Raw genomic sequence first — 21469 nt, 5'->3', positions numbered from 1 at the left:
GCCTTCATCTGGGTCCCTTTCCTCATGATGATAGGATCATTGTCTTTGTTCATGGTTTCTGGCAGCACAGTACTAGCTGAATGGCACATGACCTTGATAATTGTTCACAGCAGCACTGAGCTGTATCATTATTTTCATCCTGATTACATGAATGAGGGCACTGAACGTTTGGAGAGGTGAAAGTATCCTGCTCGCAGTCGCACAGGGAAACTGACAGAGCTCAAACTAATTTGGGGGTATCTCCTCTTCAATATCACCCTCCTGTGCCTCCCAGATCCCACCAGGGGGCAGACTAGCCCCAGTTTGAACCCTTCTAATGGTGGTGGGCGCTGGCTTCCCAGGGCACTTGCTTCCTTATGGAGATTGCAGATGTCCTCAAGATACCATCAAATCTGAGACACTTGGATGGCCTCTTTATCACAGGAGGGTTCGGTGGCCTATGGCAAGAACGGTCAGTATCGACATACTGTTCCACCTTACTAAAGACTGCTGAGAGGGAGAAAAATTACACATAACCACCTCCCCAGTAACAGCCGAGGACTTCTTTCTCTAAAGTGCCAGCTTATTTTCACCAGTATCTCAGTAAGCAAAAGTGCACAGGTATCTTTCACCATCTGATATATCAGGTGATTACCCCAGGAGGGTTACTCAGCTACTCCCTCCACCTGCGAACACAAGGCGCCAGGGTGAAAGATGCTCCTGCCCATCCTATGGGCCTGGGAAGTCAGCAAGCGCACACACACACACACACACACACAACCCTCAGCGCGCTCTGTTCTGAAGGGAAGCCTTATTGTAGTCAGGTGCTAGGCACCAGGATTTCTGAGTTTTTGATCACCACAGATTAATATGGAGGAAGCCAGCTCTCAGCTAATTTTTTTTAAAGATTTATTTATTTTTATTAAAAAGGTAGATATACAGAGAGGAGGAGAGACAGAAAGGAAGATCTTCCGTACAGTGATTCACCCCCCAAGTGACCACAATGGCCAGAACTGGGCCAATCCAAAGCCAGGAGCTAGGAGCTTCTTCCAGGTCTCCACATGGGTGCAGGGTTCCAAGGCTCTGGGCTGTCCTCGACTGCTTTCCCAGGCCACAAGAAGGGAGCTGGATGAAAAGCAGGGCCTTCAGAACATGAACTGGCATCCATATGCGATTCTGGCATATGCAAGGCAAGGACTTTAGCTGCTAGGCTACCTCACCAGGCCCTAGGCTGATTTTTATAAATTGAGCTGTCACTTCCCTTTGAAGAAGTTGCAGCATTATCCCAGCACCTGCTGAAGACCACGGAAGCTTCCTGGGAGGTTATTTTCCTTTTTTTTCCCCCACATTTAAAAATATTTTATTTGGTTTTACGATATAGTTCCCCAGGCTCTGGGGTTGCCCGTGCCCTTCCCCGAGGTCCCTCCCTGGCCCCTCCCTATTGATTTCCCCCCTAGTTTTACAATGGATGTCCTTCATGAACCGTCACAAGTCCATTACACTGTTATTGAGATGTTTCCCGACAATATCAGAGTCCATCATCTAACTGTCAGGATGTATTCAGTTCTTTCACTGGGAGTTCATCTTGGTCTGTATGCAGAGAGACATACAGCACGTTGTCTGCCTATCCGAACATATCAGTCCCCACTACACTTCCACTCTATATCCCCTAAAATACAGAACCAGTGAGCACAGTCCGCAACAGGGGGAACATAATAAATTTTCATCAACATGAAGTTATGCTACAAAAATAAATATGCATCACATGAGTGATGAAAACAGGAATCAAAAACCTTGTAGCAGGAGACGCCAGTGTGTGACCCCCGTGGCACTGAAGCAATTACAATTAGAAACTAGAAAGGCTTTGGGCCATCCTCTACTGCTCTCCCAGGCCACAACGGGGAGCTAGAGCAGCCGGATTATGCACTGGTGCCCATATGGGGTCTTGGCGCATACAAGGCAGGGACTTTAGCCACTGGGTTATTGAGCCGGGCTCATCAGTTATTTTCTTGGCAGCGGCTAGTCTAACATGTAAGGTAAAATCTCACTGTGCTTTTGATTGTGTGTCTCTGATAATTCCTGATGTGAAGCATCCTTTCATATATTGATTGGTCATTTGCCTTTGTTGGACGAATGTCTTTTCATGTTCTTGCCAACTTTTTAATCGTGTTTTGGGTTTTGGCCATTGATACCTTAGATCCCAGCTCATTTTCAGATACATAGGCTGCACATGTTTTCTCTCATTGCTCAGGTTGCCTTTTCTCACTATTTAATCACTTCCATTGTGGAACACAAGCTTTTTAGCTTAACGTAATCTTGTCAACTTTTGTATTTTTGCTCTTGTTGCCTGCTCTTTGGGTGTGTTGTCTAAGAAATCACTGCCAAGACCAATGTCAGGAAACTTTCCTACATATTTTCTTTTAGGACATTTATAGTTTCAGGTCTTACATTTAAGACTTTAATGCATCTTGAGTTGGTTTTTATGGAAGGTGTAAGATAGAGGTCCAGTTTTATTCATTTACATGTGGATATCTAGTTTTTCCAACACTGTTTGTTGATGAGAGTGGTATTATAGACATCAGGTTGACCATTACAAGTCACTTTTTATTAACAAACCTCTGTGGACATACAGATTTTTTAATGTTTAGATTTCTTGGGGTATATTTGAGTCAAGGGTAGGCAGGTCTTGATATTTATTACCGAATTGCTTACTTTAAATAAATACCTGAATGATTGTTGCAGTTTACCCTCCTATGAGCAGGTGACTGATTCATCAATCCATTATACCTTTACTGGCACTGAGCAGTTCCTCAGACATTTTTTTAAATTATTTTTATTGGAAAGGGAGATCAGACTTATGGAGAGAAGGAGAAACATCTTCCATTCATTCACTGGTACTCTCCCAAAATGGCCACAATGACTGGAGCTGAGCCTCCTCTGGGTCTCCCTCAGGGGAGCAGGGTCCCAAGGCTCTGGGCTGTTCTCTGCTTTCCCAGGCCACAAGCAGAGAGCTGGATGGGAAATGGAGCAGCTGGGACACGACCTGGCACCCACATGGGATCCCAGCATTTACAAGGTGAGGATTTAGCCATTGCACCAGGCACATGATATTTTTGCATGTAGAAGTACAAATGGAATTTTTTCTTTTAGTTTTGGTTATTAGTAAAAAAGTGGAATGTTATAAATTATTTATATTTATTCTTTCCTGGATTGTCAGAACCAAAATGTTAAAATTTTATCATCAGTGGAAAAATACAGTAATGATGACAGAGTGAGGGGTGACAATCTAAAGGTAGGGAAAACTGTGAAATATCATTGAAAAAGTTCAAAAGTGTTCTAAACCATGACTCTTAGTACTTCCTGTCCACATGGCCAGAGGCGACTATGAGAAGGGACAGTTAATTAGCTTTCTGTCCTTCCTTTCCTTCCTTCCTTCCTTCCTTCCTTCCTTCCTTTCTTTCTTTCTTTCTTTCTTTCTTTCTTTCTTTCTTTCTTTCTTTCTTTCCTTCCTTCCTTCCTTCCTTCCTTCCTTCCTTCCTTCCTTCCTTCCTTCTTTCTTTCTTTTATAATTTGACGACAGACTTAACATCTTGGTAGGACTAAAGACAAGTAAATGGAATTCCATTATGTAACTCATCTGATACATGCTCAATACGTCTCTTCCCCTTTACCTTCAGCTCCACCTCTGTGCTGGCACACTGGGTGGGAACCTGCACTAGCGTGTCCCTGACAGCCTCCAGATTAGATGGGAGGCTCCAGCATATCCTAGTCGCGTTGTCTTCAGAGCTTCTGCAGCTTTCAGTTGCTTAGTAATTGCTCTGCTTGTGACTGCCTAGGAGTTGCCCATTTCTCGTTGCCTTCTTCCTGTCATTCCACTCCCATCAGGTGATCCACTGCAGCACAGCACTTCCTGTTTGAGATGACCCTCCCAGCCCTGCCCTAGGCTCAGACTCCTTCCTCTCGCCCTCGTACTACCTCGGGTGGAGAAGGCCTGTAAGGCTGTTCTAGGAGTGAGTAAGGTTCCCCAGAAAACATCTCTGCTTTTTGAACCTTCATTGTCCGTCGTTACAGAGGCACAATATCTCCCCTTCCTTTCAGGGTTATAAATTGAATTTCCCAGTTTAGAGCTACCTTAGTAATCATACACACACACATGTATACTCATATGCATACAGTCGTAATTAACTCCCCTAGCAAAATATCTTTAATTTTATGAAGTTTTTACTGTTTGCCAAGAATTTCTTTTTTTAATGCATTGGGGGGAAAAAACCACACAGTTACTTGTTTTCTTCTCAGAGGTCCCTTCTGCCTATTAATTGATTTTGGATTGTGGGAGCGATGCTACAGCAGCAACCCCTAAGGCAGGAGGAGCACCCTGAATGGGAAAGAAGGAGGTAGTCGGGGAACCGTGTAGCTTGGACTGTGTGATCCAGAAGTGCAGAATCACAGAGGTGGGGGCCCACCTGAACATCCTCAGATGCTTCTTTCAAACCAATATTGACAGGCTTAGCAATCTCCCAGCCGTGGAAGCTGTTCTTCTCTTACCTAACTAACCCGGAAGACACTCTGACTGGGCATCCATTCTCCTTATCAAGGTATGCAAGTGTCCATACCTCCAGAAGAGGAATTCTTCCTTTGGCTTCCTCAGCTAGAAGAAGCATGCCTCGATCAGTCTCAGGTCAGCCCAGCACACTGGGAGTGCTTTTATTTAACCAGCCTTACTCTGCTCATTATTCTGCTCCAGCAGAATAAAGAAGAGGCATCGCTTAAACTTTACTTGATCCTGGGTATGGTGATCATCTTCCAGGTGCTATCCAGTTCTATAGCAGAGCCCCCTTGCCCCTCCTGATAGTGAATGCATGCAGAGTTAGTAAGCTCCTGCCATGTGTCAGGCTCAGGGACAGTGGTCACATCATGGCTAAACTCTTAAGGTGTGATTACTTCCCAGTCATTGAAAAGACAGGCCAGGCAGCCTGCTCACACTCGGGGCTGGGGAAGGCAGCAGGGCTCTAGCACTCCTGGAAATCAGATCTTGTGTTTTGCTGCTTTGCTGTTAGGAACATTCCCTAAGTGTGTGTCACAAGAGGGTAGCCTTGCTATAGACAGAGTGGCAAACCTTCCGCTCCTTTCCGAAGCCCTTGGATGAGGTAGTTCTCTAAATCGAGTTTCGGGGATTACAGGTATCTGACCTTGTCCGTATCAACGAGGAAAGCCCCCCCCCCCAAGTCACAGGGCACCCCACGAGCTGATTTGTGCTCCTATCCCTCATGGTAGTTTGTCTTTTATTCCCACAAAAACACAAGCACAAAGATAAAGAACCATTTTTAATATTTGTTATCTAATAAATGCTTTTTCACCCCTCATGCAGGCTCATGTGAGACATGAATGAAGCAAGTCAAAGTAGAACTGCTGTTGAACCTGGGATAACAAGTTCAGACAGCCCAGCAGCCCTAAGGCACCTTTGTGTGTAGTTTGGAGATAAACAGGTGCCGGGGCCAGTATATTGGTACAGTAGGGTAAGCTGGCATCTCGTAAGAACATTGTTTCCTGTCCCTGCCACTTCACTTCTAATCCAGTTTCCTGCTCTTGTGGTGTGGGAGACCAGTCGTTGATGGCCTAAGTCCTTGGGCCCCTGCCCTCCAAGTGGGGCACTTGAATGAACTCCTGGCTCCTGGCTTCTATTTGTCCCAGCCCTGGGTGGTGGTGTCATTTAGGTGGTAAACTAGTGCATGAAAAATTCTTTCTCTTTCTTTCCATCTTTCAAATAAGTAAATAAATAAATAATAAATAAAATCTATAAGTAAAAAAGAGAAAGGAACTCAGCATTGTAGTGTAGTGGATAAAGCCACTGCTTGCAAAACCAGCATCCTATAATGGGAACCTGTTCATGTTCCCACGAATGCTCCATTTCTTTTTTTCTTTTTCTTTTTAAGATTTATTTTTATTTGAAAGTCAGATATACAGAGAGGAAGAAAGACAGAGAGGAAGATCCTCCATCCACTGATTCACTCCCTAAGCGGCTGCATTGGCCAGAGCTGTGCCAGTCCAAACCCAGGAGCCTGGAGTCTTTCCCAGGTCTCCCACTTGGGTGCAGGGCCCCAGGGCTTTGGGTCGTCCTCGACTGCTTTCCCAGGCCACAAGCAGAGAGCTGGATGGGAAGCAGGACCACCAGGTTTAGAACAGGTGTCCTTATGGGACCCCAGTGCATGCAAAGCGAGGACTTTAGCCATTAAACTACGTGCCAGGCCTGTGAATGCTCCGTTTCCGATGCAGCTCCCGACTGGGATAAACGGTGGGGGAAGGCCTGTTACTTGGGCCTGTGCTATTTGGGATATCTGAAAGAAGCTCCCCTGGCCGTGGCAGACATCTGGGATGTAAATCTGCAGGTAAAAGAACTCTCCCTCTCTTTGTCTCACTGTCTGTCTGTCTGTCTGTCTCTTTCCCCCTCTCTCTTTGTAGCTCTGACTTTCATAAATCAGTCTTTTTAAAAGAGAAATAAAGGGAAACAAAGAAGCTAATAAGATGCCTTTGACCCATTCCCGGCACTGGAAAATCTGCTTGTGAGGCTCCACCCAACCACCAGGCTCCACCCATAGAACAGCGGGCTCCACCCATTCAACAGTGGGCCCCACCCATAGAACAATGGGCCCCACCCATAGAACAATGGGCCCCACCCATAGAATAGCGGGCCCCACCCATAGAACATTGGGCCCACCCACAGAAAGCAGGCTCCACCCACAGAACAGCGGGGGAGGGGGGTGTGGCAGGGTGGGGGAGCCCAACCATAGAATTTGTAGCCCACTCCCACTGTGAGCACTCCAACAATCCAGAGATGTTGAAGGGAGGGAGAATCAAGAAAAAGCCCCAGTTTTCATCGCCATCATTCCTGAGATCCCAAAGCTCCTAAGCCCTTGCTCTCCTTCCTGGGTCACTCAGAGGACAGTGAAGGGCCTTGTAGGTCCCATGGGTTCTAAGGGTTGCCACACTCCTGAAACTCATTTTCCCAATAGGGCAGCTAGGGCTTGATGGAATATTGAGGTGAGAACCTAGCCTAATAGATGCTTAATTTTTAAATTACAAGTCTAGGAGTGTGGAGAGGCATGTGAAAATAAGAGAAACAAATTAAGAATGTTATGAGAGAACTGCCTTTCCATTAAATTTTTTCTTTTTTGAAAAAACGCTCATCTATTATGAATCTGGAAACTCTGATTTCATGGGGATTTCAAGAGGCTTGTGGAGGGAAACATCCTGGTACTTGTGTATGCTAATGGGGTATCTACAGGACATTGTTATAGCGATGGAAATTCATTTCATGCAAACACTGGATCAATCCTCACTTTATATCTTGGTAAAGCTGATTGACAGGGTATAAAATTGCTTTTTAATCCAATTTAGGAAACAAAATGTGTAGTGAGTTTCAGCTTTTAAAAATGCTTGAAGCATGGAAGCAGAAATTTAAAATAGCCTGGCAGATTATCTGTGATATTGTATATCAATAGTACATTTCAGAAATATTATTTGAATATAAGTTTCTTTGAATTTAGTCATATTTTGTTCCAAAGCTTTTTTGGATTAGAGTAGGGAAAAACGTATTGTAGAAATATGACCCTGAAGAAAATGGATGAAAACCGGTTTTTAGCTGCATTTCTCAGAAATAGAAAGTTTCTGTCTCCTTCTTAAAAAAAAAAAAAAAAAGCAATGAATTTGCCTCTGCCAAGCCTTATCTGCCAAACTCACCCTCAACAAGGTCACGCTCCAAGGTCATGCTCCAAGGCCTTGCCCACCTAGGCCCCCAGGTCGTTTGTGCTCTTCTCAAACCTCATCCGCTTTCACCCCTCCAGAGCAGCTGGTCCCGTACACTGAGCCCTCTGTCTCAAAGCCGTCTCAGTTCCTGACTGCAGGTGCCACTCCTGCGGCTCTGCACACGCTTCTCTCGCCCTCTCTTGCGCACCCGCTCACGTTGGCTTTCTGGGGAGCATCGATTACTGGCCACTCCACTCTGACACAAAGCTCTCCTGAGAGCACACAAGATCTCTCTCTGCTCAGTGCCACCTCTGGTCCTGAACAACCACATCTACATCTTCAGCTTTGCTCCCTATCACTGGCCTCCAGCCACTTCTTCCTCCCGTGTCTTCTAGTCAAGGACCTCATGTTATTTGGTTTCTCCAGGTAAAAATTTCACAGTCAGCATTGATTTCTGCTCTTGTTCTCAGGTCACGTGAGCACTAAGTGTTGGGGGAAGTCCTTCCGTTTCATTCCTACTCTTGGGGACTGCCAGGAGTCTTCTAAGACCTCACTTTCTTCTATCTCTTTCCTGCTTGATATTCCTGCACACACTTGTCCAACTCTCCCAATGCCACAGCCTTTACCAGCTTTCCAAACCGTCCCCTTAGGAACCATGGGATGCTCCAGCCTCTGTTATATCTCCCCTAAAGTCTGGTTTTCCATCAGTTTCATGTATTCTGTTTTAAGATTCTCCCTGCCACCCTTAAACATTATTATTTTGCATCTAAAAGTCTGGACAGCACAAAATGACTCTGGGCTAAGAGTATGCCCTGGAGCATGTCACAGAAAGTCATTTACAACTGCTTTTCCTGCTTGACATCCTTGGAGAGTAGCAAAAAGCCGAGCTCCAGCACCCAAGCTGGGCCAGTGACAAAACTCCCCAAAACACTCCCCTTCTCCCATCTGTGAAATGGGAATAATATTGCAAGTGGCTCATGGAGTTGGTGTAAGGAGGGCCTGGGACACACTTGGCATATGTCAGCGCTTAGCTGGTGCGGACAGTATGTGTTGCATTACTGTGTCCTCAAGCCTCTCCACACGATGAGCACATCGTGTCCTTTGGTGCTTTGTTGCCAGGGCACAGCCTTGCTCCTGGCCTGGAATCTTTCCCTCCCCAAAGATGCAGTCCATCTCTGAGGGTAAACTCTGGTTTATTTGATCAGATTGGCTTGTGTATGTCTTTTCCTGTGAAGCCGTCTCAGACACAGTGCTCGTCATCTGCTTCCTTTGTACAAAGTACAGACCCAGTATTCTTACTGAGGAGCTCATCATGTCATATTTGGTGTCTATATGGTTTCTTGTTTCTCCTTCTGTCCTCCTTTCTCCCTCCTCTCCTTCCCACTTCCCTCCTGTGAAGATAATGTATCATTGGGCCCGGCGGCGTGGCCTAGCGGCTTAAGTCCTCACCTTGAATGCCCCGGGATCCCATATGGGCACCGGTTCTAATCCCTGCAGCTCCACTTCCCATCCAGCTCCCTGCTTGTGGCCTAGGAAAGCAGTCGAGGATGGCCCAAAAGCTTTGGGACCCTGAACCCGCATGGGAGACCTGGAAGAGGTTCCTGGTTCCCAGCTTCGGATCGGCACGCACCGGCCCGTTGCGGCTCACTTGGGGAGTGAAACATCAGATGGAAGATCTTCCTCTCTGTTTCCTCCTCTCTGTATATCCGGCTTTCCAATAATAATAAAATCTTTTTTTAAAAAAAAAAGATGTATCATCACCTATCTAACCAATTCATGTCTGTACCCTGAAGGCAACTTATGGGTGTTCCCATATCTATATTCTTGGGGCACACGGGCTTCCCCTATAGCTGTGTCCTTGAGACACTTTGGGTTCCCATGTCCATGTTGTTGGGGTGCACTGAATGTTCCCATATCTTTGTCTTTGCGTTACAGTAGGTCCTTGTGTGAGTTGTAGGTGTCTCCATTTCTATATTCCCAAGATACACTTTGGGCACTGACACATATGTGTATTTGGGTAGCACCCTGGCATTACCCTGTCTTTCATTGGGATGCAGAGTGGGTGCTCACACATTTTTTCAAATGAAGCAAAGTAATGTATGAATAGATAAATGTACCAAGAAGAAGCAGGTAGCTTGTGATGGGGAGCCCTGAGGGATAGTGCCAGTCACCTTGTTCTCTCACTTGGCAGTTCAACTTTGCTTCACTCTGAACTCTCTTCACCATATTGCTAGAATCTTGTACTTTTGAACAAACTCAGCCATCCATGAGATGTGCAGACAAGAGGAATACAACTCACCTCTATAATAATACGAACATTTCCTCTTTTAGTTGGGGAAAACACCTACTGTGTCATGAACAGTTACATACCAAGAACTCTGCGAATGCTTTACGTATGTCACCTTATAGAATCTTCGCAAATTCCAACCACAGACAGGTGGTGTTGGGGCACAGTGCGCTAAGCCTGGCATCCTAGTGCACAGTGGGATTGAGTCCCGCCTCGGTGCCCCCAATCCAGCGTGCTGCTGTGCCGTGGAGGCAGCAGGTGATGGCCTGAGGATTTTAGCTTATGCCACCCATGTGGGAGACATGTTGGAGTTCCAGGAACTTGGCTTTGGCCTAGCCCAACCTCAGCTGTTGTGGGCATTTGGGGAGGGAACCAGCAGATGAAGTATCTGTGTGTGCGTGTGTCTTTCAAATAAACAAATCTTTAGGAAGCGATAATGACATGTTTAAAATATTTAAGCTAATGAGATGTGTATCCTCATTGTTCCATTTTACTGGATGAACCAGGTGAGGCTCAGGAATGTTAAAGTGCATAGCCCAGGTCTAAGAGAGCCATGATTCAGGGCGGCAGTGGCACATGAGTCAGGGACCCCGGGAATGTGCCCCTCATGCCCTCACAGCAGTGCCTAAGGGCGCCATGCGGAGTGATTTTTGTCCTGTTCCACTTATGTCTCTTACTGGACCCAGGGATTAAACAACATTGAAACTCAGAATTTGTAATTTCTATTCCAAATAGTGCTGTTTTAGTCTCTGAATTCTTTATTGGTGTTTTAAGAACATCTCTCCTAGTTTAGAGTTTTGTTTTCTCTCTCTCTTTTTCTTTTAAATCTCAGTTACTTCTAGCAAAGTATTTAGGACTTTAAAAAGTTAGCCAAAATCTGGTTATCATTTGTGTGTGTGTGTGTGTGTGTGTTTGATGGAATTCTAGAAAATAAGTTTGTTTTACATAGAAATGTGTACATATACATGTTTACAGAAATACATATACTGAAAGAAAAATAAAAATGTTTATTACAGAAAACAGAATAAGAAATTAATCTTCCTGAAAATTTTAATTAATCTTCCTGAAAATTAAATATTTAGCCTCCATTGAAATTCTATGTCCAGTGTTTTTAATACCTACATGTACACTTTATTTTAAAAATGCTCTATAAAGTATATCACATGATCATTATATGTTTATGTATAATGTATGTATAACATGGTTGGTACTTTTTGCTTAGGAATATATTATGAGCATTTTCCATGCTAATCAGTGTTCTGCTATGTGGTCTTGGGGAGTATTTGATAGTCATCATGTACAAGTGCTGTAATTGAATTAAATACTTATTTTACATTTGGTTTACTCGCATATATTTGCTAATGACTTTGATGTGATTTATGCTTCTGTTGGTTTTGACGGTCTCAAAAGAGGGCACAAATTAATTCCTTGTCGTTAGCATCTGTGTGAAGGCTAACTTTGGGGTCATTTTGATGGAATTTTAAGGCCTTAACAAAAGAGACCTTAGCAGTCACCTAGGGTAAATGCAGTTTTCCTGGCAAGTGAGCCAGTCTCTGCTCAAATACACTGTTCAGTAGATGTTAGACCCAACCAAAGGCCGTAGCCCGCTGCTCTTTTCTGCACATCCTCACTCAAACGCCTCTGATGCAGCACAAAGAACTGGGTTCTGACACAAATATAGTTTGAAAAGTTGCTTCCGAAGTCTTCAGAAGCGCTGCACTTCAGAATCCGCATGGTTTGCAAATCCGGGAAGGAAGTTAGAGGCATCGCAGTGGGCAGGATTGCACAGAATCCTGGTTTAGTGAAGAGAAGCCACGTCATTAACACAGGCAGAGCGTGCCCTCTGGTTCGTGAGCTGCAATTCTTCTAATTGATTTCTGCATACTTGTGGATAGGAATCTGCCCTCTTCCATTTATTTTTCTCCTGACAAGTAAGATGTGAAATGTTTTTCCATGCCTTTCAAATTTAAATGTTGCACATGCTGAGAACTGATCTTGCCAGCTATTTTAAGCTTGGCCAGAAATGTAACACGTTTGTTATTAGCCTTCATCAATTGGTTAGAGCCAACATTTTGTTTGGAACTCCTAACGGCGTTTCAGTCTCCTTTATAGGCATAACCTATTTCTGCCATTAAAACAGGATTACAAGGGAGTTGCTTTGTTGGTGAGCTGCTCCCACCTGCAGCCTCATGAGGCAATCAGACCAGAGGTTGCTCACTTTCAGAAACTTCTTGGGAAGTGAGATTTCAATTCAACTTTTTAGGGTTACTTTCCTATGCCAGAAAGAGTAACAGATGCAGTAGAAAAAATAAGACGGTAAGATGCCAAGGTTCGTGCTCTTCGAGTCATCTAACTCAGTCAGGAAGAAAGACATACAGACAACAACTTTAGGTGGTGTGTGAAAAGTTTGCATGTACAAAGATCAGAGCAAGAACTTGGAGGGGAAGCAGTCTTTGCTCATGGTTTGCCTTTGAGGGCCATGGACAATGCTTAGCTGTCCATACCCCGCTCAACCTGCAAGCTAAGTAAGGCATCTTTTATCGTATATTTTCAATCAGTAGGTACTACCCTGATGAGTCTTCCGAGGGGTGCCCAAGATTTTTTTTTTCACATTATAAAGCACTCTAGTTATGTGGAGATTGGAACCCTTGTCTCCAGCCAAGCCATCCGGGGGGACTTTCAGTGCTGATGGAATAGCTCCCTACACTGCTCAATTCCGTCATCGTCAGCCACCTGCAGCACTTCAGGACTTGAAATATGGCTAGGGATGGATGCATTTTTATTTTTGTTGGATTTCAGTTACTTTAAACATAAATATCCACGGGTGGGAGGGGCCACCACTGGGCGGAGAAAGCACAAGGATGGCATCCCTTTGTTGGAAAGTTTCTCAACCTTCTTTTCCCTATCAGGTTGCCCCTGCTGCTGTGAATTTATTTTCTAATAGAAAATGTAGGTAATTTGCCAAGCCCAGTTCTTCTCTGGTGCCCCGTTCCTGAAGGTTCTTTAGACCAAGGGAAGAATTCCTTCATAGATATTTAATGAAATCACCATGAAAGTCCCTAACCGTAGGAATAAAGGAATCATAATTTACACATTTCTTACAGCTACCATCTGAGATGTATTTATACCTAGGACCATAAGCCGATTGTATTCATGCTTAGTTTCGAAATTCATGAAGCATGAATTTTCTTTAAAACACTGACTACTTCCTAGGCAGTGTCTCAATCATGAGACATTCAGATCAAAATTTTATTCCAGGGCTCTCATTAGGCAAGAACGTTTCCTCCTTTGTTTCCCTGATGATTAAGGAAAACCAAATGGTCCCCGCTAACTTACGCTGAAACAGTCCAGTTCCAAACACTTTACAGGTTTATGTCTCTCTCTTGACTCATCACCTTAGAGTCTTTCAGACCCTTGCTGGCAGTAGCAACGTACGTAATAGCTTCCATTAAAATAGCAGTCATGAGACTAACAGCTATCTCGGAGAATAAAATGCACCTTCGGTGTTTGTATTGTGGTTGACGTTCACTATAAATCTAGTGGTAGTTAGATTGCTAGGCAATTCTGTGGTGGTATTGTTCTCAAAAGATAGATATATTTTGCCCTGCACTATTTTAAGACAAGGTAGAAGGAAAAAGCACTAGCTTGTAGAGTCCAAAAAGGCAAATGACCAAGAAGTACTTTCAGAACTCGTGCTTGACACGTTCCCTCCCACACAATAAACACCTTTCATAGAGCAGATTGGAAAGGTGTCCTTCTGCCAGGGCTTTCTTGTCAAAGGGCATTTCTGAACCACCTGTAGGCCATGTGATGATGCCCACTACGCTTCCCTGCCTCCCTCTCCTATCCCTACATGAGGCCAGAGGCTTGAAGGTTTCTTGGTGTACCAGACCCACGGTGAGGAGAGTTGCAGTCACTGAGCCTGGCTTCTGCTGGTCTGTGTACCCCGTGTCAGGTGCACCAGCAGAAGGCCATGCATGGGGGACGCTCCAAGAACATAAATGCTCCAGGGAATGATGGTAAAACCACAGAGAGATGGGCCATAAGCTCCTTTCTGTTCATCAGGATGCATTCAGCCTTCACCCTCCTTCATAAATTTCCACTCACAGGAAAACACACAGGCAGTGATGACTGACGTTAAAACTTTTGTACATCTCTTCACATAGCATTTCTCTTTTTCTATGTTCATCTAATTCTAGTTGAATACATATCCTCCTACCCCATCACCTGCTAATCTCCATTTTAAGGGAGGTGCGTGAATTGTTTAAGTTGTAGTTGTAGGGTTGTAGTAGTAGTGTGTGGAGGAGGGGCAAGGGGCCGGAAAGAGGGTAAACTGCGGAGAGCGAGAGAATGCCAGCCAGAAGAGACATGAACATTCACAAATATGCGATACTCTTCTAATTTTGCTTCCTTTTCTGTTCTATAATTACGCAAAGGTCAAAAATGGACAGTGTCTTCTCTCAGATCCCAGAAACAACATCCCCTCCTGTCCTGTATTCCCACCCCCTTTGTGGGAGATAGGAAGGATGAGACAGGAGCTGATGCTTACCTGTCTTTGGGAAATGAACTAGAGGATATTGCAGTGTAGGGTCTCTCTCTTTCCCTTCCCTCGAGTCTTCCAGTGCTGAGGTGCCCCCCTCCCTTCCATCTGCATTTGAGCAGCTGCAGGGGCTCTTGTCATGGGAAAAGGTCCTTCAAAGGTGGTTGATCAGTAGACGAGGAAAGAACGAACATTGCTGGGCCATCTCAGATCTCTCGTGCACAGTTGGTTTAGCCATAACCTTCATGAGTCTATTTTAGAAATTTCATACTGTTTAAATACTGTTGTCTTCTGCATTTTCCTTTATGTTGTTTGAGTCTACACATATTTCTTTGACCAGTGTATCTTAGCCTGAAAGCCTCAGATCTGCACTGTAGGAAACTAAGGTAGGCCTAATCATCTGTCAGCAAACTCTGGGTCACTGGATGTTTTAGTCATTGCCTTCAAATGGAGGAATGAAGTTACAGGTTTGATAAGTGCTTGTACATGGTGGCTTTGGGGAAATCCACCTCTCTATTTTCAATATTGAATTCCAAATTACTGTGTATTAACACATCTGTATTCTGCCTTTTTAAATTTCAGTACCTACTAGAAATGAAAAGCTTAATCCTGCCCCCTGAGCATATCCTGAAGCGGGGAGACAGTGAAGCAATAGCATACGCATTCTTTCATTTGGCCCACTGGAAAAGGGTGGAAGGGGCTTTGAATTTGCTGCATTGTACGTGGGAAGGCAGTAAGTAATTTTCTTCCTTTGAAACTTTTTAAAAAGAATACAAAAATGTGCTAGAACTGTTTTTGTGGTGAGTATTCATGACGACTAATGAAGATATGCCTGTTGATGCTCTTCTTTTCTGTGATGACCCTTCACTAAGGAAGTTCATTACTTCGGCTGTCCAGGTCCCTGGTGTTGATGGGTAGCACTGTGATGACTCCATATCTACAGCTCAGAAAGACAAGTTCATGCCATTGGTGGGTTGACTCTGGACTCTCTTCCTGAAAGTACTCTGTTAATCTGACAATGGGAATCTCTGGCATGGGACCACACCTTGTGCTAGGTTCTACTTACCATTCCCAGGTAGCCTTTCTAAGAGGACTGCTAACGCCACAGTTGTTCTTCACCAGAGCTCGGTTAGGCCTGTATAAAGACGGTCAGGTGTTTGTGGTACTGGACTCCAGTGCTCAAAGGGAGGGATGGCGTTTGTGTGTTGGTTTGCAGATGCCTGCTAGAGGGATGTCAGATACTACCATATGAGTAAAAGTCCTAACAGTGGGTCACATGTACTCCCTGATGTGGAAAAGAGTGTCGTCCAGCTGGGCAGTAACCAGCAGCACGTGTGACTGCCTGGTGAGTTTTCCGAAGAGGGAGTTCTGTGGAATAGCCTAGTCCTGGGTAACTTTATGGGTCAAATGAGATCTGAACTAAATCCAAAGGAATCAGAACAGTGTTATAAACAAAGCCATGTGTGGCAAAATAATGTACAGTGGAGGTGTTTGAGAAAATACGAATTCTTTTAGAGACCATAGATGATTACATTTCATATGTATTGAAACTCTGCTAGCGTTCATTTAAGCAAAATAAATATGACAAAATATGTTTTCCCCCTTTCACGAAGAAACAAAACAATAAATACTAGAGTCTTCTGATAATTTTTTCTTAGTTCACCCTCAATGTGATCAGCCTCTCTATAACACGTGTCTTTGTAGCCCATTTCACTCTGTTTATCTTCACTGCTCCATTTTCATTCTGATAATCTTCAGCTCCTCCCGTTTCCTGTCCTTCCGTAACCCAGCAGGAATCCAAGCTGGTACAGGAAGGGAGGTGAGGGGGAGTGAACCAGGTTGGGGTAACTCTAAGTCGACAGAGATGAGACTTGAAGTTGTCAGAACATTGTTTTGAAAATATTTTTCTAGAGAATGAATAATGAATTCCTTTACATAATTTATTCTGTATAACTTGCAGGATGTTGATTGGCACATCCACGGCTACTTTGTAAGTGTAACACAGTGCAGGTGTCCGGTCAGCAGCAGCAACTGTGCATGCTGTGTTAGGACACCGCACACACTCCTAGGCTTGTGTGTGGCCATAGTAGTTTGCTTTTTTGTTGCATGTCAGATATTTTTTCTGGAATGGACAAGAGAAATGTTTATTTCAGCACAAGAAAGAAACCAGAAAGTCCAGCAAGGGTGAATATGAGGAGTGTCAATGAATGCTGGCTGTGCAAAAAAAATAAAAATTAAAAAAAAAATAGACAAATTAGCTTACCAAATAAGAATGCACTGGTACAGGAAGCTTTTGGAAAGAGTGATGGAGTCTTACCTTCCAGCGATGGAAGCTGGCACAAGTTCTATTCTGCTAATATGAAATTCACCAGTCCCCATAGTAAAGACAGATTGGGCAGGACAAGGGGTGATAAAGACCCGGTGTTGGGGATGGCATCATTGTAAAACAATAAAATAAATCCTGTGGGGAATGATTGCAACTTCTGTTTGGACATGGGTAATCGGATAACAGTGGGAGATGTTCTGAGTCACCTTTGGAGGAAATGGGGACCGAAAGAAGCCTGCGGTGACTCAGGGAGCTTCCAGCCCAAGCAGGGGAGCAGCATCAGGAAAGGCGGATTAGACTCGCAGAAACAAGTTATCAGGAGAAAAAGCAAAGGGGAATTTTTAGCTGTAAACCAGAATGGTGAGACATCAGGTCCCCGTAGGAAAAGAATATTCTATATTTGATTGTTACAAAGAGAGACAACACTGGAAAAGCATTTGTGCAAACAGGGAACCGTAATCTCATCCAAAGTGAGTTCTGACATTCTTCTTTCTCCAAGGGAGCCAGCCATTCAACTAAAGGAAAGAGAACTTTGGGCGTGCTTATTCTTGTAGACTAAATGCTTACGGAATGCCAAGAACCTTGAAGAACGGTGTGTAAGTGGGCACTGCACAGAGGCTGGCATTTATGTCCTGTTTCTTCCTCCTCCTGATAATATTCTGAGGGACAGGGATGGCCATCTTGGAGGTTCAGAGGAAGAAACAGATTCATGGAGACTGCTGAGTGACTTGCTGGAAGCCCTGCAGCCAGTCGCTGTTCCCTCCCTTCTCCGAATGGACGGACCAAAGGATCAGCCATTCCTGAAATGTTTGCTCAGAAGCCAGCCCTTGTCGCTGACATCATTATTTACATGGTGTGGTGGTGCTTAGAAAGTTCATAATTCTGTAGACACAATTTGTATTTTGTTGCTGAGTATTGGCTCACACATCTTAAATAAAGAATGAGATCAATTTAATAGAACAAGCAATGCAGATATAAACAAAAAAACTGGAAATAAATACACATGTTTTGAGTAGTTATTAGTGAATTGTGGGTTTTGACAGGAACAATCATGTTTATTTATATGAAAATGCCTATATTTAGAAAAAAATTGTAAAACATTAGAAATAGATTAGGTCCTGTTTAAAAACAAAGCTATAAATGTGTTATGTCATTTAGAAGAGAGAATTACCACTCCAACCCCAGACAACTAATGCAGTCTTATGAAATTATTCATAAATCTGTGTCTATTTTGGGTTAAATCAAATTTCAGAGCCCTGTATTTCAAATCAGTGGACTTAGATTAGAATCTTTACCCAGAAAGGTGAAATAGTTGGAGTGGTTTATACTTTACTTACTTGGGTTTTGGAAGCACTGAATGCTATGTCCACCCGAGGTTGGTGACTTTAGGGCCAAGCGTTCTCTCTCAGGGCTGTGGCCCCACCCAGTCTACCCAGAATAGGCTGCAGTTCCCCCAGCGCACCACTGGGTGGTGCCTTTTGACATCACCACCCTCATCATTTTTCCACTTGGAATCATTTTTTTCTTCCTTCTGAAATTTAAGATCATTCTTCAGCTTCGTTCCAGCTTTCCTTTTCCAGTTGAAAGAACATCCAGGGAAGGAGGTAACAGCACCTATTTTTGCCAGGTTCCGTGTTTTAGATGCTGATGTGCAATTTAGCTTTTGGAGATGAAACGAAGCTCTTGGTTCTGTCAAAAAGTGTTGTCTAAGGGGCAAGGGTGGAAACATTTTGTTTTGCTTTTTAATGAATTTATTATGCTGACACATTAGTCATTTTGTGGAATTGAATTTCCCACCAATCAAGCTGAAAAAAAACCTCCCCTTTTTGATCAAACCCCAAAGTCCAGCTGATGCATGGCAGATATTGTTTGGGTTTGAAACATATGGTGATTAAAAAAAAAAAAAACCTGAATCCTCAACCACAAATACATCAGCATTTCAAAGGTTTCCAAAAATGTTTGATTCATCACTGTGCCAGCCCCTGAGATTAAACAATATGTTCCTCAAAGTCAAGATAATTAAGAGAAGTTTTATAATGTCTCTTAGTTCATTACACAGCTTCCACCTTATCTGAATTATACTTAAACACTCTAGTGTCTGCTTATCCTCATATATACTGCTGCATATATGAGTTGAATATAGAAAACAGACATGGATGGAAGAGCTTATTTGGACTGGGTCTTACTGACACAAGGGTTGTGCCTTAGGGGGCCTTAGTGTAAATGGCACAGTCCCCGCTCCACCTGTGATAAATACTGATTGATGTGGCCTTACCTTCATCTTCCCTTGTGCTGTGCGAGCATCTCTTTGGGCATTGTTTACGTTATAGAGCAGTGCTGTCTCCTAACTGACTGTGGGCTCTAACTTTTTAGTTCTAAGTAGCAGAAGACAAGTGTGCCAAAGGGTAAATCACTTAGGCTTCCTTTGTTTCAGTTTTTTTCGACCTACCAAGTAAGACTTTCTTTGTGGAGACATGCCCCCCTCCCCGAAGAATCCACTAAATAATGTATAAGATTTGAAGGTGGCACTTTTTTTTTCCCTTAGGGAACTTGGGCAGAGTGTTTCCTTTGAGAAGAGAAAATGGTCCATTGTTGAAACATAGGATGAGATTGTGATTCTAATGTATTCTCTTTGAACCTAATGGCAAATGTTGCTTGCTGTAAGATGTGGTTCTCAGGGCATTTCCTCTACCAGACCTTTCCTCCATAAGGCTGGTCCCTCTTGATTTACTAAAGCAAGATCCCATTCACACCCCTTCAATAGAACCAGTGCTAAATTTCTTAATTTTGGAGAAAGATATACTCCAATTATAGCTAACTTTCCTTGAAAGCCATTATATAGATATCATATATATCCCACCTACTGCCCAGTGGGGCCAACCTACACTTTTCATTTATTGAGACTTGGTGACTCACTGTAATTTGGTACATTCTCTCTTCCTAATTGTCTTTGTGTTGTAGTCAACATAGAGCTGCTCTTTGATACCAATCATTGTTTTGTAAATACAAAGGTAAATAAGATTCTGAGATGCTCTGGGAAAAACATTGATGTGTGTGTGTGTGTGTGTGGTGTGTGTGGTGGAGAGAGACTTCTAGAGAAGATACAGCCACTATACTGTCATGAGCAGGGGCATTCAAAGAGTGTTAAGGATCACCAATAAATTAGTGACTGGGCAATAGAACCCTAGAATTTCTTTTCAAGATTGGAATAGAACATCATTTAATCCAGCCAAAAGAAAGTGGTTTTCCCAAGGCTGTGTAACTAGACAGCGGGAAAAAAATGTGGGACATCAACCAAGCTTTTGACTTTTGAATTTTCTTTAAAATGATTCACATAAGACAGATGACCATCCTGCTGTCTTGCTGGTTACCTACATTGTAGTCAAAAGTCAGAACAAAATTTGAATTTTGATGACAAATTTTCTGTTTCACCATGTATACATCGAATTATTAACAAAAAATGTGGCATTTTTACACATGCTAGAGTGTGACCTGCTAAAGTAGGAGCTTCCAGCTTCCCAGAGCAAGGGGAGAATCTTTCCTTGAGCATCTGGGCATCTTGACCTCTGGTGTCACACTCAGCCCTATTTTACCAGCATTGCAAGGTTAATGGCATCCTCATTTTATAGGCCAAAATACTGGGACACAGATTCATCACCCACCCACAGCCATACCTTGTTGTTTAGATATCATCTCTGCTGCTCTCCTGTTAAGGTGTACACCCCACCAATACTCTCAAGACAGGCTCCTATTACAGTGAGAATTTCCATACTTACTCTGAGCATCATTGGACCATGTTTCCCAAACTGGTTGCAGGGGCAGTGTGTGCTGGGTTCCGCTTTGTATCCCGTCAAGGAGGTGTCCCAACATCAGAAAGCACTCAGTTTGAGGGGTGACTGATTGTAAGAGAGCTGGAATTCAAACTCACTTCTTTCTGATGCAAGTAATCTAAATAAAGTTTTCAGATGCTCTTTGAAAAGGCAACGTGGGATTGAAAAAAAATTGACCAAAAAAATGACTTATTGAAATGGGGGGGGTGAGAGAGCATCAGAAGTTACCAGAAAAATCAGGAATCAGCTTGTCAGTCCTTCAGCTCATTGTTTGATTCTGTCAGGTCTTTGCCCAGTATGAGTGGAGCAGCTCCATGTGGAGCTTGGAACATACATTTTTTTTTATTGATTACATTGCATTATGTGACACAGTTTTATAGGCACTGGGATTCCCCCCCCCCACCCCTCCCCAAACCCTCCTCCCGTGGTGGATTCCTCCACCTTGTTGCATTACCACAGTTCAAGTTCAGTTGAGGTTCTTTTATTGCAAACATCTACCGAGCATAAAGTCCAGTATCTTATTGTCCAGCTAAGTTCAGCAGTTTCTTGGGGAGACCATCTCTGGTCTGATGGTAGAGCCGGCAGAGTATCATCCCGATCAATTAAAAGCCCCGACATTACATCAGTAACAATTTATAACGTTATGGAATTAGTTGACATGGTATTGAGTATCCAGAATGTTAAAAGAGAAAAAAAAAAGAGAATGCAAGTTCTGAACCACATCCTGTGACTTCTACATTGACATTTCAATTATTAGTTTATAT

General features: G+C 43.5%; 1 protein-coding gene across 6 annotated transcripts in view; it reads left to right on the top strand.

Moving 5' to 3' along the window:
* Window positions 1-21469, top strand: part of ST7 (suppression of tumorigenicity 7) — a 201647-nt gene that overhangs the window by 165974 nt on the left and 14204 nt on the right. For all 6 annotated transcript variants that reach the window (XM_058655027.1, XM_058655030.1, XM_058655026.1 and 3 more), the window contains one exon: window positions 15132-15282. In XM_058655027.1, coding sequence (XP_058511010.1) covers window positions 15132-15282 — 151 coding nt within the window. The remainder of the gene's footprint in view (window positions 1-15131; window positions 15283-21469) is intronic.

Source organism: Ochotona princeps, chromosome 25, assembly GCF_030435755.1.
Source record: "Ochotona princeps isolate mOchPri1 chromosome 25, mOchPri1.hap1, whole genome shotgun sequence".
In the NCBI taxonomy this organism is placed as follows: Eukaryota; Metazoa; Chordata; class Mammalia; order Lagomorpha; family Ochotonidae; genus Ochotona; species Ochotona princeps.
The sequence above is the reverse complement of the archived record's forward strand: the minus strand, read 5'-3'. Positions and strand labels throughout refer to the sequence as shown.